Raw genomic sequence first — 23,296 nt, forward strand, 5'->3', positions numbered from 1 at the left:
GCAGCTTGACCTTACCATCCTTACTACATAGCGGATGGTCTGTTGCACAGTAAAGGAGCCATTCCTTCACTATCTTTAGGGTCGATTCTGAGGCAGTATCCCGGGAGATAGACTTATACTTGGACAGATGCCAGTTGCCGAATCCCAAGGTCGGGAATGGGCGTAAACGTTCAGTCAAGTCGGTATCTAGCTCAACTTCATTAGCCACTCAGCTATCCGGGTATTGAGTTCCAATTGGGATCTGGCAACTTAATCTTACGATAACGACTCGGTTTACTTACGTTCGGATACACAAAACCGAAGTGGATTTCCCCCATCATCACGGATAGCCTCTAGAACACGCGGGAATGACACCCATCCAAGTGATCTGCCAGCAGAAAGGTAGTCGCCATACAGCTTTGAGGCTGCTTCGTCGAGAAGTGTACAGAATGGACACCCATCCTTCACCTCCAATTCCCGCAGGCCTGCATCATCGAGGCTTCTCTTACACCTTTGCAGGACTTCGCGGTCACTCTTCACCCGATCACACCACTGAAGAAGCGCACTCAGAAGGACAGGCTTAGACTCAGACTCGAAATCCATGATATTCTGATGATATTGGAATTTAGTGCGAAATCAGTCGCACGCTCGGTTTCTTCTTTGACGGGAGCTCGAGATTGTGTTCATGATGTTGGAGCTAGTCACAAGTGAGGCAATAAATATTCAAAATTGAGGGGAGAATCACGTGCAGACTTGGCTTCTACGGCCGCCTCCTCACAGCGGGACGGTCTCAGAGTGACACGACCTCTCCACGAAAGGTTTTGTGTGGCCCAACATGCGACCAGACTAATGGGCTCAATCGTTGCCTTCTATCACTTTGTGCCCTTCTCTTCCCCTTCTCTAAGCCTCGACCCTGCGCTCTCTCAGCGCTTCTCTCGTACTCAAGTGAGTAGGGGCTAGTCCTGAAGTTGTATCGCTCAGAGTCATGTCGGACAGCCTTCGCTTTACCTTTCCGGCGTGGTTCGAGCTTCTAGTGCTGTTGAGTTGCTTCGAATCCGGGCTCTTGTAATAGGTCCATCATCGCCGTATTAGTGTAGAAGAAGTCTTCCAATTGAGCGGCATTCGTCATCCACATCATTGGGTTACCGGGCCTCAAGCTCTCGTCCATGGCATCGATTCCGACGCCCGCGATTCCAGACGTTGGGACCACGTCTGGCGCAGTGCTTGTCATCTGGGCAAACGCGGTGGGTTGCTGCTGCTGCGGATGCTGACCCCCTTCGGCCCCTTTTGGTGGGAATCCCAAGGCTGCTAAGTAAGCGTCCATCTCGGCGCTGGCCTGCGTCTGTCGCGACTGAGGCGTTGACGCGCGGAATTCAACGAAACGAAGCGCGACGCTGTAGAGGACTTGGAAGAGGCGGCACATCTTGGCCGCTGCGTCGGACATCTTTGATGTCTCTTGCAAGAACACCACGAAAGAATGCAGTCGTGCCAGGTCTTCCTTGTCTTGGGTCTCAATTACCTGACAGAAGAGAACGATGAAGGGGATGAATGGTGCGAAAAGCACAGTCCTGGATGTAGAAAAGTTTGTGTTAGAAAGCGGTACATCATATGAGTGTTAGTTTGACTGACCAGTGAATGTAGGTTGCAAAGTAAACATCGTGGGACTTGCGCATGATGGCAACGCATTCTTGGTGCTTTTCCAGTGCTGCTCGTGCAGCCTTGATGCATTCAGGACTGAATGTCGTTGGCGACCCTTCAACTCTTGGGGCAGCCCGGTAAACTAGAGTAAGAAGTGACAGCCGCAGAACGTAATCTGAAGACAGGTAGAACTCTGCAAAATGCTCCTCTACCCCGTCTTTGGCAAATGCCTGATAATTGGCCTTCATTCCGTGAGTCAAGGTATCCAGGATCCAAAGATTACCTCGGACTTACAGTGGTTTCCTGCGTCTTCTGATCGATGTCGTGGAGAAGGGAGACTAGTTCATGCACCCGCGTCTGGCGAACGTGATACGGTTGGATCATCGAGTCGGGGCTGTAAAGCAGCTCATAGATTTGACCCTGACACTTCGCTGTTCGAATCCACAATACTAAATATGGTAGTATCGGACTTGCAACCGGCTCTTTCAATGATGGTAGAGGCATGGTGATGTGCCAGTCCGGAATTGTCGATGCTCTGCCCAGGCGAAGCGAAAGACTCTTGTCGATGTAATAGACGTTCCAGAAGAGGAACTGATGCCAGTGCATCCCATGAACAGTGGGCTTACCATCGTCCTTTGTGTTCTTAAGAGACTCTGCTCGATGATATCCAAGCGTTTGACATAGTTCTGATGCTTTGGAAGACAGTGTCCAAGCGAGCGTAGGTTTTGAGATTTCAACAGCATGGAAAGTCTTCAAAGGAGTTAGCCCCAATCAATCGCTCGATGACGTCGAAGACGAGACTTACTCCGAAAAGAAGCGCGACAATTACATCAGAAGATGCCGGCAGATGGAGCGGAAGATTTGCTAAACATGTTTCCAGATTCACGCGGCAAATCCTGCAAATAGTCAGTTCTGTGTCGACTTGCAGACGAAGTTTTCATCAGTTGTACTTACTTGGCGTATTCGAAGTACTCTTTCTGTTCATCAACTGATACTTGCGCGGCGTAGTCCGTGAACAGCGAATAGAGGCCTCCGTTCACAGTGATGTAATCATATTCCGAGTAGTTGTCTGAAAAGTAGACATTAAGGCAAAGATCCGGGAACCGACGGGAAGGCAGAAAATCGTATATCCAGGCCATGCCCGTGAGGCGTTGACCTAAGACAATATCGTCCGGTTAGCAGGAGAAACCGAGCGTGCACAAGTCTTTTCTACCGTGCTTACTCTTTGCGATTCTAATAGTGTGCACAGCTTTTTCTATAGGCGGTAACTCAATTCCTTGGGCACGAACCCGCGTAAATGGCTTCGCGTGAGGATATGTCATCTCCCCCGCGGCGGCCGGTTGCTTCAACGCATTGACGATTTGTGATAATGCATCTAGAGTCTCGCCAAGATCTAGACTTGAGTCCTGCAGTGACTCTGTGCTCACGACCTTTTGCAAAAACTCGGTAGCAAACACAGAATGCGCCGCAAGAGAAGAGTCGCCCTCAACAATGCCGCCTTCGCCTTCGTCTGATTGTAGGGTGTGGCTTGCCGTAGTGGCAGGTGTTGAAGTAGATGAGACGCGTTGAGCTGAGCATGGTGGGCCTTCGACTTGAGGCGTGGCGGCTGTAGCCATTGCGAAATTGAGTAGCTCGGCTCGACTTGTATTACTATTAGAAGATGGATTGACTTTCATGTCCTGCAGGAGGCGGATGACCGTCTCGAGCCGACGGTCAATCTGATCAATTTTGCGCTCACTAAGTCGAACATGTTAGTTAAGACTGCACGGCAAGCTATTTGAAGCTTTAGCCTAGTGTAAGGATAGCACATCGTGATGGGCTGCTAGAAGGCGAATACTGTGTTCAGTGCTATGCATGCTTACTATTGTGGGGTGATGAGAATTCTGGTCCGTTTTTCCTTGGGCTTGTTGTCGGCATGTGTACACTCGATCTTGGCGTGCGTGCAATATGAACAAGGCGATTCTCTATTGCAGCGGATCTAAATCCAGGTCAGTGTCTGCTTCGTTTAAACCCCCATTGCGCCAAGATTAGATAGTTGCGAAGCCTCGTCGTCGCTAACTCCGGGCGGCAGGGACAAGTAAACGGTGTAAATGGCTCTTAACAAGCAAACCAACTCACCTTACGAGCACGGCAAGCGTCACACTGATTATTCCAGTCAGTTCAATGTAAATCTTCAAAGGCCATCTGCGTCACTTACAGCCCTGCGAATGGCAATCTGAGGATTCGCTGAAGACGGCTCAGGCGCTTCTTCTGGCGCATCGTCAGGCCCATCCTCATGGCCGCTGGCGTCCAGCTGGCTGTCATCCATGTCTCTCCCTCCGCTAAGCGATAGGCCTGTGGCAAGGGTCCTTTGGGGGCTACCACTCGTCGATCTCGTAGGCGAGTCCTCGGTGTGCAAGCGGACGACGCGGGAGCCGATGAGTGTACAACAAAGATTGTGAGAACTTGAATTTGTTGTCGGCAGAGGCGAGGTCGGGTCCCGAAATATGAGAAAGCTGCTGACAATGCGCCTTCACCCAACTAGGAAGCATTTGCACATGTTTCGTTTTTTATCGTTATTTCTTTTCTCGCGCGCCGTTTCGGGGGCCGCGCGACCCGTCCAAGTCCGCGGGCTGTCGGCTGGATACAATACCCCAATGTGGTAAGTAATGGGTCCAAAGTCTATTTATACGCTGTCAATAGCCACTCTGAAGCTTTCGTCCGAGCAAACTAGTTCAGAATCTTCAGTTCTTTAGTCAGAGGTCCGCTACATAGGCTTTCGCTGCCTGGCGCGCTGTATTTCGCGGTCGATCGCGAGTTGGCGGCCATACCCTTATTGAGAAAATCCAGAATTGGACCTCGTGAGAAGGCATCACGGTCAATGGTTGAAGCATGATACTCAGCGCATGTTAATCCATTCGTGGGGCAGTTGACTCGTTACATCGTTAAGTGCACCAGCATAGAAAAACTTGCCATGGTACCGTAAAAAAGTTTCTTGCCTCGGGGGAAACGCATTGATTGATCGTCGACCGATTGATGTCGAGCCTGCATTCGATGATTTTTTGAAGCATTTAATCTTTTGAAGTAGTGGGGCTTTTCTAAAGAAATGAGCGGTGGATCTATCATACACTCCCGACGGCTCTAGTAGTCTTCATAAATCGGCAGCGTCTTGAACCCGTACTCTTCGACCGGGACATTGTTCGCCGGTGGTCCAGCGAATCTCGCGACGAAGGAAAACAGCCCTGACCAGTAGAGAACAAACATGATCGTGTTCAACAGCCAAACTCCCCAGACCGTTTCGGGATGGAGCGAGTGAGGCATGCCGGGTGCCAGCTTTTGCGCGCGAGCAACAGTAGGACGCATTTTCTCTTCATAGTCGCCAAAGGCAGTCTCGAGATTATTCGGATGTTGTAGAATCGCGCCCGCAAGATTGTAAGCGCCGCTCATTGCCAAAGTTGTTCCCATCCCAGATAGAGGAGAAGCGCAATACCCAGCATCGCCCAGGAGAACAACCCTTCCTTTGCTCCATTTGTCCATCTTGATCTGACAGACAGTATCGTAATAGAAGTCATCCGTGGCGATCATCTCCTTGATGACGCGATCAGTTTCCCAGCCAAGTCCCTCAAAGTACTCTCGAAGGATGGCTTTTTGAGCATCCGTACTTCCGCCTTTTCGCTCAGCAACAGCCCGTAGCCGTTCATCTTTCTCATTCACAACGGCCATGAAGACCGTTGTTCTATCTTCCACACCAGATGGACGCATCATGATGCCACGTCGACCAGGAGCATGAAACCAGCGACGCCATGCCGAGTCAGTCGGACCACGAGGCATACTGAAGAAGCCCCCATACATCCCGAGCCTTCTTCTCCTGTCTTCCTCGCCAGCCTCACCCCAGGTCAGAATGCGTGTTCGACTTTGCACACCATCTGCTCCAACTACCAGGTCAAAGGTCCGTCTTTCGCCGCTCTTGGCAAAGTGGACGTGTACCTTGTCTCCATCCTGCTCTAGGTCATCAAGAGAATCGCCAAAGATGTACTCGATTCCGGCGCCGCCATCAGCCTGAATTTCGTCATTGACTTTCTGGCTCTGTTCGAGTAGCAACTGTGCCAACCGTCCTCTCAAGATCTCGATATCGCTTGTTGGTGTTTGCGTCTTTCCGCTCTTATCCGCTCCAAAAGCTGCCCATACTCGATTCTCCTTGTCGACCAACTGCACTCCTTCTTCGCCAGTGGTAGCTGCCCGGATAGCTGGTTCGAGTCCAAGCTTGCGGATGATGGTCACCCCAGCGCCTCGAACATCGATGTTTTGGCCTTGAGGGCGAAAGACAGGCGCTCTCTCCAAGATGGTGATGCGCGGCTTCTCAGACGCAAGCGCCGGCGACATCAGCAAGAATGTAGCTAGTGTTGGCCCAGCAATACTGCAGCCTACGATCAAGATGTTTATAGGTGCCATCATAAGACGATTGCTGAGAAACCGACTACGACTCCTATAATAACCGATGCCAACATTGGAGTTGCCAAGGCCTTTAAAAAGATAATGGGTGATGGTGTTCAAGATCTGTGTAAGGAACAGATGCAAAGACGTTGTGAATCTACGACGTCATTTGGCCGCTATCGAGATCCTGCCGGCATTCTTGTTCCGTGGGCTGACACTGAGCTCATTCCAGGCATTGCCTTTGTGCGGTGGCTGGCCTAAGCACTAGCTGAATGTGGAAGGGCTCGTGGGAGGTTAATAACTCCGGACACCTCGATATTCATTGACACTCTTGAATTCGGTCAGTTTGCCTTCGTCATCAACTTCCTTGATGTGCTCTCGGCTTGACATCTCCTGGTGTCTTCTGTCGGCCTTGTAAGAGAATACGAAATAGAGACCCAAGCAACTAAATGTGGGATATCGTATATTAATGCATATGAATGCTATCACTCGACCCTGACCACAATCTTCCGAACGAATTCTTGAGCAAGCATGGCTTTATAAGCCAGCTTAGCATCATTCCACTCAAAAACTTCCGCAATGATTGGTTTGATCTTGTGTGTCTCAACAAAGGCACTGAGATCCTGTAGCATGCCCAGGCTGCCGTACATCAAGCCTCGGACTAAGATAGAATGTTAGATACAGAAGCTAGATGTTGGAGATTTTCTTACTCGTCTTAGCACCAAAAATAAGTTCCGGAATTAGATCGTGTTTCTCAGAGGCAGACATGAAGCCAATAGCTGATACCAGACCATCCTGTCGCAGTGCACGTAACAACTCAGCAATAGTCGAAGCACCGACAACGTCAAGGACTTGGTCAGCACCACGACCACCGGTCAAGTCGAGAACCTCTCGACTTGAGTTGGGATTGTTCTTGTAGTTGATGGCATGCTTAGCACCAAGTTTCCGAAGAAGTTCGAGTTTCTCCTCTGATGTTGAGAAGGCGGTGACATCAGCCCCAGCAGAGACGGCGATCTAATGATCGTAAGACCAAGTCAAAAGTATGTGACTATGTTGTATAGCACAACTTACCTGTATCCCAGCAACACTCACACCACCAGTACCCTGAATCACCACAGTGTCTCTCATTTTCAGTTGTTGAGGGCCTCCGAAAAGCGCCTTTCAAGCGTATACATACGGACCGCTGAGAGCTGCAGCTTCCTCAAAGGACAGGTGAGAAGGCAGAGGAGCCAGCGCATCATCACCAAAGACAGCATATTACTGCAAAACTCTGTTAATGTTCTTTCCACCCAGACTAACTTTGATATCAAAGGCAGCTTGAGTTTGGTCAGGTTTCCAAGACGAGTTGGTAGCGTTGATGACCTTGTCGCCCACTTTCCATCTCGATGTTGGCAAATTGACTTCGACGACAAATTGTTTAAAGGTTGCTTTGTAGGCTTCACACACCTGGCACGATCAGGTGTCAAATTAGGATACCGCGACTTTGAGTAAATGTTACTTCGAATCTGTTCCATTCAATGATCTGGAGAGACTCAGAGGAAGTTTCACTGACTCGCATGTTGTTGCGGAATTTCAAGCTGCTTCGACAGACGAACCTGAAGCCGCAGGTAACACAGATCAGAAGCGCATGAACTTTGTTATGGCTAGCTCTATTTAAGTGCCGGGATGTTGCTACTTTCTCTTTCAAATCTTGGGAAGATGTCCGATGATGATGTGGTCTTCGCCTCAACGAACATTCAGATACGGTAACAATAGCCAGATAGCAGGCTACGACTTTCAATACAAGCAAAAGACTGAGGTCAGTCCTCTGATGTTCTTCCAGTACTATTTATTCCGATCCAGCAACATGCAACCTTGGGAAATGATAGTTTCGTAGCTAAGGACAGCAGTGCGCTTACTATGATAAACGTATCTCGATTCCTGTGGAACCGGTGACGTCTGCGCCTCCGCCCCTTTTAACTTAATGGGCACAAATAAAATACATACAATTACATATCGAATACACACACTATTTGAGCAGCTACTTGGTGCTGTTAAAAACTGTTAATCAGTGTATTCTGTGACCCCGAGATGATCCTGTGCGATCAGGCTGCAGCTGAACGAAACAAAAGTAATTCGTTGGGATCTGTAGGTTCTTGATCTATGACCTGCATTTCGCCTACGGACATAAGTCCATCTTGGGCCATTGCCGCTGCGGCTGACCTCGTGTCGCAGCGCCTTGACCGGGAATATTGCTTCTCAACTACAATCCCCTGCGCGCCTGCACCACACATGCAGACAGATAAGTCGCTCAGAGGAATTTTCTGAGGGCATGCAAGGCAGAGTCCCATTTTGTTCTTTCCCTCTTGCTAAGTTTACTTGGATAAACCTGGGTCCGTTGTAGCCGACACTTGCATCGTCAAGGACTAAGGTACTTATTGATGAATTCCGGCAACGATTCATCGGGATGCTTTTACTCGATCGCTTACCTTTTACGTGTCGTGCCATTACTTTTGTTACTTACCTTCTACTGGGCTCAAAAGTGACCCCCTTGCCTTGTTCCAACGCCGGTCATCGTCATCGTCAATATGCAGCCACCGATACGCTCACTCGACTAATTCGGTTGGAAGCCGAGCAGGTGAACAGCTCCTTGATTGGTCCATGCTGCAGGCGACCGACCTCCATGTCTTCGATCTGACCACCCCATTGACCAATGTGGATAAGTAACTGGAATGGCTGCGACGCAGGCGCGAGCCTCGTTTTGGCCCCCATCTTCGTTGAGCCTTTAAACCACAGTGCTCGCCTTGGCCAGGAAGCGGGGAGTCATCGAAAAATTGGCTGCTTGGCTACCATAAACCACCTTCATCCCAAGAAAACCTTGTCTTTTGTCTCGATCCGTTCTACAACTTGTCTTTCACTACCTTGAAGAGCTACCATGGGAGATCATGGCAGCTCTCCAACATGCCTATCAGCAGAGCCTCATGGCCCAGCCGAAGGGAGCCACGGAACCATTCGAGACCACGCTGCTCACTATTTTGGTTGCATCGAGATCGCTGATCGAGTCAACTATCTGAGCCGAGAGAAAAGCTCGGATCTCTGGGATCACGAGATTCAAATCGAGGCTGAGAGGCTGCAGCAACGAAAGCCTACCATCAGTGAGGACGAACGGCTAAAGACTGCGAAAGAAAAGGTTGAAGCTAGAATCAAGAGTCTCGCTGTGAGCATTGAAGCGCAATACAAGCGAACGGACATCCTTCGGAAAGCACTCTCGGAGGTGAGATGTCCCCAATGCAAAGATGAACCTCCAAACAAGGACGTAGAGGACCCGGCGAATCAACACCCTCAGTGCGACCTGGTTCATCTTGTATCTCACAGTCACGAGGAATGGAAGAATTCGGACAGTTACAAGAAGGGTATCGAGATCATCCAAGACTGGAAACGATACAAAACATCATCGGCACAGAGTAGCGATGTTGAGGACGAGCATGTCACAAATAGTCCGAGTTTATTAAGCAATGGCCAGCTCAGATTGGCACCTGAGAGGGAAGAGGCTCGCAAGATCATCCGGGACGGTCATACCGATGTCGATTATGCCTTTGAAGAAGATGAAGACACACCCTCGTACGAGCTGGAACGAGATATGAACGGGTACCTCATCCAGTGGAAGATTTTGAAACCTGGAGAGTCACTCAAAAAGCTCGACTCGCACACGCCAATCAACATCTCCCCAACGTCGGTCAATTTCACCCTTCCCTCACAGCTCCCATCTCTTCCCCCTTCTCCTCGGCGAGCTCCTCGACCTCGGGCAGCTAGAGCGCCGAGTGAAGCTACAGTTCAATTCGAAGCTACAGACCACAAGCCAAAGGAACGTCCGACCGGGCCCAGTCGCTTGCGCTCTGGGACACTGCAATCCGCCTCCTATCTCGAGCCTTACACAGAACAGGAGAGATATCTGGAGCCGTTGACCGAGAACCTCACCGATTACCGTTTCAAAGGGAATTTTCCTGATCAGAGACTGACGTTGCAAAACCTTCTCGACCCAGCACCGGAAAGGCCAGAGCCTCAGGACGTAATCCTATCTCGAGATCGACCAAACAAGGATGGAAGAGTGCGGTACTTCCATATACCGCATAACAACATGCAGGTGAGAGAGATCATCGCGTTCAAACGAAAGCTTCATTCTAATGTGATTTGATAGTGGCTTGAGGTATTTCGCGATCCAAGCTCCCCATTTAGCTCACTGGGCTCATCCCGTTGCAGGAAGCCATCGCACGTTACTTCAACGAGGAGTGTCCACTGTCCGACGGAATTTACCGAAACCCGTTGAAAACGCACAGCCGTATGATCTTACGTCCTGAATATTGGAGAGGTCAACAGCATGGTGGCAGGCGCACATTGGTACATGCTAGACATATGCGTGCTATTTGCGAGCGTATCTCGTCGAGTAAGCCACTTAATTTCGCAATCTAAGATTGTCTCATCTCGTTAAAAAGGGTTTAGACTTATACTGATGGTTTGAAATAGGGATCTGGGAGGTGGAAGACAACCCTGATAACCTTGTGCTATTTGTGAGTTGCGTGCTTGTGAAGTCGAGAAATGTTCAATGTAGCATCTGTTTTCTGAAGTTCCGAACTAATCGACGTCACATTCTGATAGATGCCCTACTTACACTGGGAGGAAGATCGTAAGCGTGACAAGATGGCTAAAATAATTGACAAGGAGTCAGACAGAAATCGAGAAGAACATGAGACGCAGCGCAATAAAGCCCGGGAACAGAGAGTAAGGGAACGTACTTACAAGCCAACCACTACCAACGACAAGCAAGTACGAAACTTGCTCGAGCCCGATCTTTGCCGTATTAGGCACCACGATAAAGTTTCTCCAATACATAAGAGAAGCATCCTCAAAGCTTGGGAGAAGAATGCACGCGGAAAACCTAACGTCAAGCACGAGATGGTCGACGTTGCTAGTGGATTAGCAACGGGCGGGCTTGTTGAACATGAATACGGCAGTGATGGCCACAACCTATGGTCTGTTCCCAAGCTGAAGTGCTCCGACCATGGGAGGTTGCAGATTGAGAACAAGCTAGGTCAATTTCTTTTGGACTCCGCTAGACTGTATGAGGCAATGTCCATGTATAGAGATCAATGCCTGGTTGAGAAGTACCTTCACCACGATCCACCTCTACATCCTCGGCGCACCCTCGACCAGTCTTACTACTGGACTCTGAAGACAACAAAAGCAAGAGACAGAGACCAAGTTGTTTATCGCGGTACAACCATGGATGAGAGGAACATCCATAGATTTCGAGAACGCCGTGAAGATCCTGCACAGTCTTGTAAAGACAAGAAACCGTTTTGGCGCTCCGATGCTCCCTCAACCGCCGAGCAGAGCACTAACTGTGATGTTTCGGACTCATCTGAAAGCAACTTTGGCCGTTACAAATGGGATGGTCACTGGACGAAGACCGACGAGGACGGCTGCGATCACTGCAGGGACGAGATACGTAAGGTGTCCAGGATCGTCATGGTCGACCAGCTGTGGATGTGGATCTTGGACAAGCGGACGATCATCACCAGTTTCCCGAAAAGATATGGCGCAAACAAGTCAGATCCCTCGGGGGTACACAAGTCGATACGCACCCGTATCAAGCACGCTCGCAAGAACCAGATTCGATCTGTCTTCGATGTGGCACTCATCATTCTCGATGAGTGCTCGAACACGTTCTTCGACAGAACAAAAACACCAGTGAGTACTGCAATGACCTCTGGTACTTCTTGCAGAGTCCGCTAAAAATTGCTTAGGATCGACACCCGCAGGTTATGGACATATTCGCAGAGTCCATCGGCACTCTGGTAGGCTTACTTACTGGCTGCAACCACGTCAACTAGAACTAACTAGTACATAGCAAAACAAACAAACAGTCTCTTTCCAGCATTTATGGCACTGGACTGAGCAAGCCTCCAAGGTTTACCACTCCAAGTCAGCCTTTGAGGACACATCCCATCTCCACGTTCCGCTTCTCAACATCAACCCTGAGGGCAAGCTGCAGCGAGAAATAAAAGACATTATCGATGAACTAGGCATCATGATACATGTCAATGGGAAACAAAGGGAAGTCATCAAGCGGTTCGTAAAGCACGTTGAAAATATCTACGACCCGAGTGGTAAATGGCGGGACGAGACACTCAGCCCGGATGGCAATCGGGACTACTTTCGTTCCCGGTCAATGTCGCGAAGCGGCGAAGACATCACGTCTACGGAAGAGGCTAGGAAACAAGAGGAACGCGAGAAGGATGAGTTTACTTGGTTCCGCAAACAAGCATACGATCTCATATCAGATGTGGACGACCGGATGAACGAGCTCGAAAGCCTGCGCAAAAGCGCTGAGACTACCTCGCAAGGCGTGGGTTCTTCTTTCAATATCTAGGTTTACACACACGCTAACCGAGAATATCCAGATCAAAGACCTTCTTGACCTGAAACAGCAGCAGGCTAGCATTCTACAGGCATGGCAGTCAGTCAGGCAAGCAGACGAAAGCGTTCGCCAAGGAAGATCCGTTATGATCTTTACGATTGTTACCATCATATTTGTACGTTAAGCTTCTTGCTTTCGTTCATTGCCCTCTCATTTCTCCGTTTCCCCTTTCTGCATTGGGATTTTGGAAGCTAACATTGATGCGAAGCTACCGCTATCGTTCATGTCGAGTGTATTCGGCATGAACAATAGAGACATTGGCGACACCAACATGTCTTTTGGAGACCAGGCGAGTTGGATGTGTAAGCAATCGAAATCCCAGCCAATGCTGTCAACTTCTCGCAGTGCACTGACAAACATCTCTAGTCCCAATATCCGCAAGCGTTATTTTTATCTCCATTGTCTTCGCCTTTTGGACTTACCCGCGCACAATTTTCTGGTCTGCATACAAGCTGTCAGAAACATGGATTCTTGTCACCTTCGGCTTCTATGCACTCTATCTCAAGATTGGAGAGTGGAAGAAAGACTGGACAACGAGCGATAAGATGCTGAAAAGACTTGAAAAGAAGGTGGAGGGCATGAGGAGCCAAGTCAAAGATCAACGTCGCGCCGAACGCGAGAGGGCAGATGCCGAAGTATTGAAAAGAGCGGAGGAGACGGACGGCGGCCCAACAAAGTCTGAGTATTGCTTGCCGGAAAAGGCAGGTGATATTTGAGCCTTCTCTGTATTGCTATAGAAAGCCTAGAATCACTTAATTTCCAATAATATTCACTTACTTTTCGTGACGTTTACCGAGCGAGGTATCCGGGGGCTCCAGAGATGACTTGCGATTACACGGCCTCGACATGCTATAATGCATTTCCGTGTCAAGTCGCATGTGACGAAGCATTAGCAATAGTGTCACATTTTATAAGCCAATTTCATCTTGGGGACCGGGCTCTTGCGTACGAAAGCAAACTTGAAAACACCACGCATTTGAACAGCACGATATGTTGCGACGAAATCTGCAATGACGATCGATAATTTGCTGCTCTTCCCAAATTTGTATCACACAGAAATTTGAGGTCTTCGATGGCGCCTCGATTTTGGCCCCGAGGAGTGAAAGTGCCACGCTTCTGAGAACCCCCGTAAGATGCATGCCATACCAGGGCAATATGCCTCCCCGACGCCCTCACTCCCTGAATCACGGTCACCTCGACGTATCACGGCATTCATCACTATATACACACCGATAGACTGGGACATGTGGTTTTGGCAGAAGGACCGTTGGTGCGTTAAGCTCGCCAGAGGAGACAGTAGAGATGGAGCCGTTGATGGAAGCGGCAATGGCGGTGGTGGTCGTTCCATCAATGGTATGAGAACATTTGTGGCATTAAAGAAGCTTTCAAAGGCGTCCGCGCCTCGAGGTCGAAACGTACGACCACTCAAAAAAAAAGTGCGGCAGCAGCTATTGGTTCAGGAAAGTAGAATTTCTCTGATAGGGTCGCTTCAAACTACCTGAGGGGCAGATGTATTGGCCAACGCCGCAAGCTGCATAAGAACACAGGCTCGGTACTGCAGCCTGATTGTTCAACCCCCTCAATATTTGCCAAGTTCACCCAGACATCTCCATTCCCGGAACCCCTCCTTAGTCCTGGTGCAGGAACCCTCAACGGGGCGACTTAATCATGGAGGCTGCTGGCCTAGCTTCAAGTATCCTGACGTTCATCGACATTTGTTACAAGGTAGCCAAAAGAACTTACGAAATTTACGAATCCGCGACGGGTGCCACAGCCGAAAACATACACGTAGGCAATGTCATCATCGACCTCGAAAAAGCTGCAGCCGAGTTGAGTCCAGTCTCCAGAGGACATGATGCGGAGTTGGCAAAGTTGTCAGAGCAGTGCCGAACCTTGTCAGACGATCTCTTAAAGCTTCTTGCAGGGCTAGAGAGGCGCGAGAAAAGGTTGTTCCAGAGTTTCAAGGCCGCGATTGCCAGTGCGCGCAAACAGAAAGAGGTCGCTTCGATTGAGAAAAGACTGGATCAGTACCGTCAACAGATTATTCTTCACTTGACACTCAATATTTAGTGAGTCAGCTCAGGAACCCAGCTAGAAAGATGCATGACTGACCATTTTGCAGCCGAGACCAATCGCCCATCAAGGCTCAACTCGAGCGAATACGAGACGATAGCAGTCGACTTGAAAACGAGCACGCTGCAAAGTTGGATGCACTACACAATCAACTCTCCGAACTACTAGAGCGTATGGAAACTACTAGCTCGAGACCGTTTTGGGATCAGCAAGCTTCAAACGATCGTGACTTCATAAGGACACTCTCGCCTCGTGTCAACGAACTTGACCAAGACGAATTTTTCGGAAAAGCCTCCCACAAGACACATACAGCCAACGAACCATCTATACACAACATTCAGTACCATGCGATTGTGGGCAATGATCTCAGAGATCTCGCAAGACTTCTCCATGACTTCAAATCGTGTGCCAGCACTCTCGAGGCAGAAAATAAGACACTTGACAGTTTGTACTTCGACGCGATATTTCAAAGAGAGAACAGCGTCTCCGATGCTGTATCAAACACTTTTGCTTGGATAGTCGATGGTTTCCCGCCATCCACCACTTCAGAATCAATCGACACAAACGGCTCAAATTCTCCGAGAGAGTCTCGACGATCTTCCTTTTCCTCCTCGCCCAAATCAGAAGAGGAAGAGCTAGTAGATCACCATCGCATAGCTTTGGAGAAGCAGCTACTTGAAGAGACTCAAAATCGGGAGGCTATGTCTCAGAGCCTTCATTCCTTCTTGGCAGATGAAGGAGAGGTTTTCTTCGTCTGCGGGAAAGCGGGCAGTGGAAAGTCAACGCTCATGAAATTCCTTAGCCATCACTCCAGCGTAAGAGAAACGCTGGTGGATTGCGCCAGCAAACGAAAGCTTGTGATCGTCAACACATTCTTCTGGAGCTCTGGCGATCCTCTTCAGACGTCTCTTGAGGGATTCTACCGCGCTGTTCTCTTTCATACTTTAAGGCAGTGCCCTGAACTACTTGAAACGGTCATTCCAACTCTTACTGGGATAGGCTTCTCCCCTCTTTCCGCAGCCATGTCACTCTCAGAGTTAGAGGCGGCCTTCAGTCGTTTGCAGTCATTAGAGAACGCCGCAAGCTATCTCTTCTGTTACTTCATTGATGGGCTAGATGAATATGAGGGAGATCCTCTTGATCAAAAACATCTTGCAGAGATGCTAAGAAAATGGTCACGGAAAGATAATGTCAAGATAATATGCTCAGCCCGGCCATCGACCGTTACCCTCGACATCTTTGGCGCCAGCAAGACATTCTTTGAGCTTCATAAGTTGACCAAAGCCGACATACACGCCTTTGCCGAGGATCAAATTGAAAAGTATCTGAGCGAGCCTACTTTCGAAAAAGTTCAAGCGGTATGTCTGGGTATGATTCACAAAATTGTGGAACGCGCCGACGGTGTGTTTCTCTGGGCAAGCCTCGTCGTCAGAGCTTTGTTGAATGCGGCTCTAGAACACGAAGACGAGTTTTCTATCCAAAAGAGGCTGGAAGAGTGTCCCAAAAGTCTCAATCAACTTTTTCATCAGATGCTTGACAGCATTGATCCATCTCCATCTGTGAGATTTCGGTCGACGATTCTCTTGCAGCTGTTAGCAAGCGAGCCCAGAATCCGTCTCAACGCCCTCGCGCTCTCGTGGCTGGACGAATCTCGTACTTTGCGATCGCTAATGGGTCTACCCAGGCGCTCAAATCATGACAAGTACACCGAGACTCGGATTGAAACAGAGCACAGGAAGGCACGAAGCCAGTTGCACATCTTGACAAGGGGCTTGGTTGAGATGGAGGCAAGTAAACATATAGCATACCTCACAAGTACCAAACACGGCTGTGGGTCCTACTACCAAACCTACTTTTGCTTTTTCCATCGGACCGTCAGAGACTTTCTTGCGAAAGAATGGTTGCCAAGCCTAGTCCAACGGCCGCTCATAACAGCCGAGCAAGAGGCAGCAGTAAAGGCCGAGCTTCTGCTAGCAGAGATTAGACATTGTCCTGAACCGCATCTCCATTTGTCGGAACATGCTTATCCTGGTTGTTACTTCAAGATGTTAGAATTTTTTGACTCTTTTCGATTCTCTCCAATTCAGCGTCTAGACTTTTTTACTGTACTGGTTCAGGAATTGGCTGTTGTTGTCTGCGGTAATCAACAACACTCCCCACCTTTGTTGTCACAAAACATTCTGATTCCCAAGTCTAAGCAACAAGAGGAAATGGGTCCAACGGTATGGGAACCCTTTTCGTTTCTGCACTTCGCTGCGACTTATGGCATGGCTCAGTACGTCAAGACGACTGTGGCGAGTATGGACAATCCGACTATTATTGATACATCTAATGTCAACCTTCTGATGACGGCCGCGTACTCGTCTGTTCCAGCCTTGGTAGATTTCTTGCTTCAAGAGGGCTGGCATCCGAATGAGCTTGTCACGGCTTGTGGTCTAAAATCGTCTCTGAAGGGCGAAAGATGCTTTGTATCTGTTTGGGAGGCCTTCTTGTACCGTGTCGCAAGTTTTCTGAGCGTCTTTTGCGCTGACAAGTCTCGAACTCCTGTTTGGAAAGTCAGGAACAGAGAGAGAGTGGAGCACTTGAACGATATGTTTTCAATAGTCGAAAGCTTTCTTCAGTCTGGGGCAGATGCCGAAGTGGAGATTCTTGTTTGCAATGGCACCACTTATTCGGAACAAGATGAAGAAGCCGAGACACTGACTAGGCCAGCTCATAGGGTGTCTTTTTTCCAGATTCTTCAGTTGGCTCAACCGAAAAATGCGGTGGCACTCCAAACCCTTTTAGTGAAGCCGAAGCGGAATGTTCTCGTCAGAATATTGGGTCGTACGACAATGCGGAACCCTAAAAGTCGAATCGAACTCGCAAAATACCCTATGGCTACTATGGAATATTTGATGAAAGAGAAGTGGGAAGCAAAAGGGCTTGTTTCTCTAGCGGCGAATCGTGTTTACCTCGAATTTGCGCGTACTGCTGGTTTCATAGCTAATTTCTATTGAATACATCTTCTTTTCGAGAGACTATATATAAGTAGGAATTAAGGATGTTTTCCCCATGAAATCGGGACTGCTAGTGCAGGCAGCACTTGCGCTCGTCAATCATATTCCTGCGACAAATTTGAATTCATCGTTCTCCAAGGAGATTCATGGTCTTGTATTAGTTTGCTATATGTAGTGTAAACAGACATTTGGAAGAAAGACTATCTAGAGCCATTCCTGCTTTATTTCGATTTCATCCACGCAATGCCTGTGCGCTGAACTAGAAGACTTGGCCCTTGGTTTGTTGCACCTTCGCAACATTGACATTCTTCCACAAAAACACACAAGCCAGCGCCAAAGGCATGAAAGCCGCACCGCAAATAACCATATGCCGCTGAACATCTCCATAAGCATGCACAATACCAGCGCGAGCGGGAGTTCCCCAAGCATACGAAAGCTGAACCTTGATGTCCCCGTAAATCGTAGCAGCATCAGCCTTATTGTCCTCGGGAAGGTACTTGATCAAGAAGTTGAGGAACTCATTCGTCCAGATGGCACCCGAGATGGCGCGGCCGATGGACCGACCGACCGAGGTGGCCAGGCCGATGAGGGCCAGCATCACGCTGACTTCGTTGTGTTTGACCACGGACATGACGGCGAGCTGCTCGCAGATGATGATTGTGCCGGCGGATACGGCCTTGAGGATCTGGCACATGATGATGTAGCCGATGTAGGTGTCGGGGGTGCGGAAGTGGATGAGGAGGCCGGTGGAGAGGCAGGCGACGGGGATGGCGGCGCAGGCGATCCACTTGTAGTGGTTGGTCTGACGGATGAGACTAGGAATGTGGGTTAGCATTGGAGCTCATCGGGAGAAGGTGTGGCATGGCTTACAGTCCTACGATGGGTCCCCAAGTGCAGGAAGCAATCGTGTAGATGTTGCCGATGAAACCAGCCTGGCTAATGCTCTGGCGGTGCACGACCTGGAGGTACGATGAGAAGAAAGAATCCCATGAGCTAGTTAAGAACGTCAACGATCGTCTCCGTGGACTGATTTGAGAAGATGTTGGGTTAATTACCTGAAACTCAACCCGATGACACCAGCCACGGCGGCCGATCCTAGGATAGTCCGGTCTTTGAGGTTGACCCATGGAACAAGAGGTGTAGTTGCGTACTTCTTCTCCCAGAAACCAAAGGCAACGAGACAGAAGATTCCGAGGATAATCATGGCAATGATGTGGCCGGCAGCCCACTTCTTGGCTGTGTATGAGACCAAGCTGAACGGCAGCAGGAATAGGGAGAAGCCGAACATGATGAGGAACATGCCGACGACTGAATGTTGTTAATGTACATGCTAATGTGCCGGCGTCCATGGAGTTGCCTCGAACTTACCATCAAATTCTGTGCAGTAGAAGAAGAATGACTCCTTCAGAGACCGGCCGCTCTGCTTCAACTCCGGTCCTTGGCCTAGCTTGTACGCCTTCCTGAGGTTCCACCACAACATAATCGTAATCATGGAACCAAAGGCGGGGAAGATGATAGCAAAAGAGCCAAACGCCCATCGGAAGCTGCTATGGTCGTTGAACAGCTGCGCAACAATAGGTCCGGCGAATGCATTGGCAATGTACGCGGTCGAGTTGAGCGTGTAGATAATCATTCGGTTCCGGATAGAGGTGGTGTCGGAGATGAGGACAGTGTGGATGTAGCCAATACCACCACTTCCAACAGCCCAAAAGACCTAGTTCTATAGTGTAAGTAACAACTTGGGTAGACAAGAAATCAGAGAACGAACCTGTGCAGCGGCGTAGGTCTCCACGTTGCGGCAGACAGCCATCAAGATCAGGCCGAAGCAGCAGAGGAGATGGGCCAACATGTAGCCTTCCATGCGACCAAAGATGTTGAGAATCTTGGCGAGGGGCAACTGCGAGACACCGCTAGCCAGGCCTGAGACGATACCGGTGGTGGCGGTAAGGCCGTGACGGCGGAACGATGAAGTAACGTAGGGTCCGAGGTTGCTGTTCATCTGCTGTTGCATTGAATGGGTGTAAGACGTCACCCAGATCCTAGGAAGAGCATCTGCGTCAGTACGGGGATCATTCAAGTCCTGCTGTCTTGGATCACACTTACAAGACGTAGGTAAAGATGAGGGCTCTCCAGGTCCAAGCCGTGGTGATAGCCTGGATCTTCTTGACACCATTCTGGGCCTCCTCCTTCTCACTCTCGACATCATTGTCAGAGGTGATCTCCGTCGTGGTCTTGCCTGGTGTCTTTTCGTCGAGGCTCTGAGTCTGGCTCTCGGCTGCGGCCTGCTGGACGAAAGGGGAGCTCATGATGGGCAACTCTTGTCACGGGACGCCTGATCTGGGTTGAGATGCGGGTATGTCTTGAGACGGAAGAAACAAAGTCTCAACAGTGGAAATGTCAAGAAGGGCCCCCGGGTTATGTAGTCGACTTATCATGCAGAACAAAGTACAAAGTACAAAGTAGGAAACGATTTTCCATTGACAAGAAGCTTAACTCGAAAGGACGAGCAGAAATGTTACGTAAATCCACTCTACCAAACCACGGTTACCACATGCAGCGGAACTAGCAGGCCGAACGAGACCAACTTTTCAAGGGTCCTTTTCCGTTCAACACGACTGTCAGGCACGACAAAATTCCGGCATCGGACGAGATCGTACGGCACAGCGAGTGCAAAAACTTCCCATTGACCGTGGCCGGACGTATTGGTGTCCCTCTCGAAGAGCGTGTCCAGCCCCCGAGTTTGCACGAACTCGATCCACACGTCACGACTTGGCACTGGGCAGCATCTTTTTGTTGGCTGATGGTTGGCTAACCGGGCGAATATCTCGCCGCGAATGGGTGTCCTAAAGCGGTAGCTACGAGCCTGCTTCTCTAGATGTGGTTCCGCCAAGTGGGACACAAGACGTCGTATTAAAGACTTTTTGCGCTGCCATCTGCACTAGAAGCGACATCGCGTAGCCTAGACTCTTAGAGCGGTTCCCACGCTGGCCAACGAGCGGGCGGGATGTTGGGTCCTCTGAAGGTCGTATCGCGCCGGCTTGGCGCGCGTGCAGTTGGACGGTTGGCAACGGATCAGATAAAAAAAACTTTGATGCTTGGCCCGCATGCAAGAGCGGATCTGATAAGATGAAAACGGGTCACCATCGGGGGCATCCCGGGATCTGGGTGGCCCCGAGTTCTAACCGAGGGCATCCTTGGGATCCATTCTTGAAAGGCTCATGGGGCGACAATGTGACATTTCCTGCAACGTTGTTCTGCGGTTGGCTTCATCATCTATTGGTCATGGAAGTAAGCTTATACCTGGGTGGGTTCACGTGAAATGTTCGAAAGTGCTGAGAAGTTGACTGAGTAGGTCATGCAGCCTGGCACTACCTTGGGTCTCGTCGTGATGCCACAAAATATTTTGCAGTGCGTTTTGCCATGGCTTAGAGGAAGAAACATCTCTTTCAGGCTGATCCTTTCCGATGTACTCATTTGATGCGCTGCTTTCATTGCGCTAGATAGGTCTTTGTGGATATTCCATAGCTCAAGATCCAAGCACTTAGGACCCCTCGATGTTAGGATGGGGCAGAACAGCATCGACTCCACTTACTCCGTAGACTGATAGGCAGCGATAGCGTAAGGCAAGGTTATGGGCAGACCGTTCCATATGCTGCTTCGTCTTTTCGGAATTGTATTCCAAGCGTTCCCAAACTCGGCCGAGTTGAATCTAGACCCCATACCTCTTTGGATAGATATAGTAGGTTGGTTTATCGCCACAACACTTCAGATACCATGGGAGTTGAAGGAAGGATTTCCGTGGAGCTGGTCCTCGAGGCTACAGCGTCGGAATCCCAATCCCGGACACAGTCTCTTTGAGTCGTGTCTGTTTGTCGCGTCCACCCACTAGTCGCATTATCTGTTGCGGGAGTGGAATCATTCAAATATGTTGATGGGTGCCTTCCACTCTTCTCATCATGACTCTGTCGGCAAAACTTCACCATACTAAGTATGAATGAGGCCAAGCGTCACACAAGCTCTGGGTAACTCCGAGCACATCAGACTGCAAAGACATCAAAAAGTCAACATCTGAGCCCAGCCATCAATTTTTACTTGGTATCCTAGACTTGGCCTTGTAAATGTCTTGCCGATGACCACCGCGGAGGCTTCAAATGGCTTGAAGGATCGTTGACCAAGAGACTTGTGTGATGGTGGTCGCAACAAAGTTCGCTTTGCCGATGGATGCGCTAAGCCACTTTTGGGACCCTGAAAATCCCAGGCAACGACAAGTGGAGCCCCTTTTTGTCACTTTCAACCTTCGTCTTACCTCTCACCCATCTCCGACTGCTCAAGCTCGACAGTCAAGGTCAGAGGCCAAGGTAAGCGAGCGAGCGAATCTCTGTTGAATACGAACATATCAATTCTGACATTCGGCCAGAAATCTTGGCGCGAATTGAGCTGAGGCGCCGAGCCTGCCGTTGGACCCCAGCACCCATCAGGACATACGGAGTACCCCCGCGTAGATCCTCCCACCATCACAGTACCCATCCGGTAGACCATGGCCAACATCTTCCGCCAAGCCATCTCATGGCTCTACACCACCCTCGCCGTCTCCATCCTCGGATCATGGACCCTCCTCATCCTCGGCGGCGTCGGCCTCACAGCCGTAGACTCGAACCCAGGCCTCCTTCAGCTCATCGCCTTCCCCTCTCTCCTCACCTTCCTCGTCGCAAAGCTCATCGTCGCCGCCTCGCCCTCGACAGCACTCCAGCAAACACCAACAAACCCCCGGAATGCCATCGTCGCGACTCCTGCCGGCGGCAACCTGGCAACCTGGCTCGCAACAGCAGACTACGGCTCCCCCCACGGCGCCCTCGTCCTCTTCCTCTTCTCCGTGACCTGGCTCCTGCAGCTCGCGCGCGTAGTCTTCGCCCTCTTTCTCGTCGTGCTGATGGGTGCCTTCTTCGTCTTTGCGTCCTCGCTCGACGCAGCCGATAAAGAAGACAAAGAAGCCGGCGGCGAGGGTCTCTTCTCCGACGACGACGGCGCGCGCAAGAACTTCACCACCGCGCTCGCCGAGTTTGAGGAGAAGGCGGGGATCGGACTGGGCGATTACCTCGTTGACAATCCCTGGGTCGTGTTCCAGGTGCTTGTGGCGCTTTGGGGCATGATGAATCTGTTGCTCATGTATCTTTCGGTGTACGCTTTTGGGGCGTTGAAGAAGGTGTTGACGACGCCGCTTGAGGCTTGGGCGAGGAGTGGTCAGGAGGTGGCGGCGCCTGCTACTGTGGCTGGGGGGACTCCGGCGGCAGCGGCAGTGGCAGCGGCAGCGGAGACGAGGACCCCGGTTGTCATTGTTGAGAAGGAGAGGGTGGTTGTACCGGCTGAGGCGCAACGTGGGAATTGAGTATCGGCGGAGGCAAGAGAAAGGGGTGACAGTCAGATGAGTAAGGAAAAGAGGCAAACGGACGGCCAGATCATATCTGGATCTGTGGCCTCCCGTTGCCAAGCCGGAGCGTTGAAGAAGCTCGGGCCGGGACTGGGTGCATGGGGACTTCGGACTCAGCTCCGGGTGGATCTCTCCGGCGCCTGCCCGCTCAAGTTCCTCCGGCTCCGGGGAGGCAAACGGGACAAGACAGGGAAGGAAGCAAACCTCATGTACCTGCCAGGCTATCACCAATGGAATACGATGGAATCCTTCACCCCGTGACCCCCAAACAGACCCGCGTCCGTCCAAGAGCTGCCTGCCCTCTGCCCT

The 23,296-nt window shown here is 50.2% G+C and overlaps 8 protein-coding genes across 8 annotated transcripts; 4 read left to right on the forward strand and 4 right to left on the reverse strand.

Moving 5' to 3' along the window:
- Positions 1-1,009: 1,009 nt before the first annotated feature.
- Positions 1,010-3,925, reverse strand: CCOS01_08417 (fungal specific transcription factor; the record flags this gene model as incomplete). The annotated part of the gene is made up of 9 exons (XM_060456578.1): positions 1,010-1,547; positions 1,609-1,859; positions 1,912-2,367; positions 2,423-2,513; positions 2,572-2,773; positions 2,840-3,354; positions 3,480-3,595; positions 3,736-3,759; positions 3,815-3,925. 9 exons carry the CDS (start codon positions 3,923-3,925, stop codon positions 1,010-1,012), a joined length of 2,304 nt encoding a protein of 767 aa, XP_060312852.1.
- Positions 3,926-4,737: 812 nt separating this feature from the next.
- CCOS01_08418 (oxidoreductase) lies at positions 4,738-5,979 on the reverse strand (the record flags this gene model as incomplete). The annotated part of the gene is made up of 1 exon (XM_060456579.1): positions 4,738-5,979. One exon carries the CDS (start codon positions 5,977-5,979, stop codon positions 4,738-4,740), a length of 1,242 nt encoding a protein of 413 aa, XP_060312853.1.
- Positions 5,980-6,515: 536 nt separating this feature from the next.
- CCOS01_08419 (menadione-induced gene-6) lies at positions 6,516-7,158 on the reverse strand (the record flags this gene model as incomplete). The annotated part of the gene is made up of 3 exons (XM_060456580.1): positions 6,516-6,691; positions 6,741-7,044; positions 7,102-7,158. The coding sequence occupies 3 exons, from the start codon at positions 7,156-7,158 to the stop codon at positions 6,516-6,518; spliced, it is 537 nt and encodes a 178-aa protein (XP_060312854.1).
- A 1,318-nt stretch (positions 7,159-8,476) lies between these two features.
- Positions 8,477-8,707, forward strand: CCOS01_08420 (uncharacterized protein; the record flags this gene model as incomplete). The annotated part of the gene is made up of 1 exon (XM_060456581.1): positions 8,477-8,707. The coding sequence occupies one exon, from the start codon at positions 8,477-8,479 to the stop codon at positions 8,705-8,707; it is 231 nt and encodes a 76-aa protein (XP_060312855.1).
- A 237-nt stretch (positions 8,708-8,944) lies between these two features.
- CCOS01_08421 (uncharacterized protein) lies at positions 8,945-13,203 on the forward strand (the record flags this gene model as incomplete). Its single annotated transcript, XM_060456582.1, has 9 exons — positions 8,945-10,195; positions 10,246-10,453; positions 10,534-10,577; positions 10,666-11,757; positions 11,814-11,864; positions 11,918-12,415; positions 12,471-12,602; positions 12,696-12,789; positions 12,854-13,203. 9 exons carry the CDS (start codon positions 8,945-8,947, stop codon positions 13,201-13,203), a joined length of 3,720 nt encoding a protein of 1,239 aa, XP_060312856.1.
- A 952-nt stretch (positions 13,204-14,155) lies between these two features.
- Positions 14,156-16,259, forward strand: CCOS01_08422 (uncharacterized protein; the record flags this gene model as incomplete). Its single annotated transcript, XM_060456583.1, has 3 exons — positions 14,156-14,556; positions 14,610-15,918; positions 16,245-16,259. 3 exons carry the CDS (start codon positions 14,156-14,158, stop codon positions 16,257-16,259), a joined length of 1,725 nt encoding a protein of 574 aa, XP_060312857.1.
- A 1,559-nt stretch (positions 16,260-17,818) lies between these two features.
- Positions 17,819-19,865, reverse strand: CCOS01_08423 (siderophore iron transporter mirB; the record flags this gene model as incomplete). Its single annotated transcript, XM_060456584.1, has 6 exons — positions 17,819-18,374; positions 18,430-18,552; positions 18,615-18,867; positions 18,928-19,273; positions 19,328-19,598; positions 19,663-19,865. The coding sequence occupies 6 exons, from the start codon at positions 19,863-19,865 to the stop codon at positions 17,819-17,821; spliced, it is 1,752 nt and encodes a 583-aa protein (XP_060312858.1).
- A 2,231-nt stretch (positions 19,866-22,096) lies between these two features.
- Positions 22,097-22,945, forward strand: CCOS01_08424 (uncharacterized protein; the record flags this gene model as incomplete). The annotated part of the gene is made up of 1 exon (XM_060456585.1): positions 22,097-22,945. The coding sequence occupies one exon, from the start codon at positions 22,097-22,099 to the stop codon at positions 22,943-22,945; it is 849 nt and encodes a 282-aa protein (XP_060312859.1).
- Between the last annotated feature and the right edge of the window lie 351 nt (positions 22,946-23,296).

The sequence above is a fragment of the Colletotrichum costaricense genome (assembly GCF_030867565.1).
Source record: "Colletotrichum costaricense strain IMI 309622 chromosome Unknown Scaffold_8.1, whole genome shotgun sequence".
Taxonomy (NCBI): Eukaryota; Fungi; Ascomycota; class Sordariomycetes; order Glomerellales; family Glomerellaceae; genus Colletotrichum; species Colletotrichum costaricense.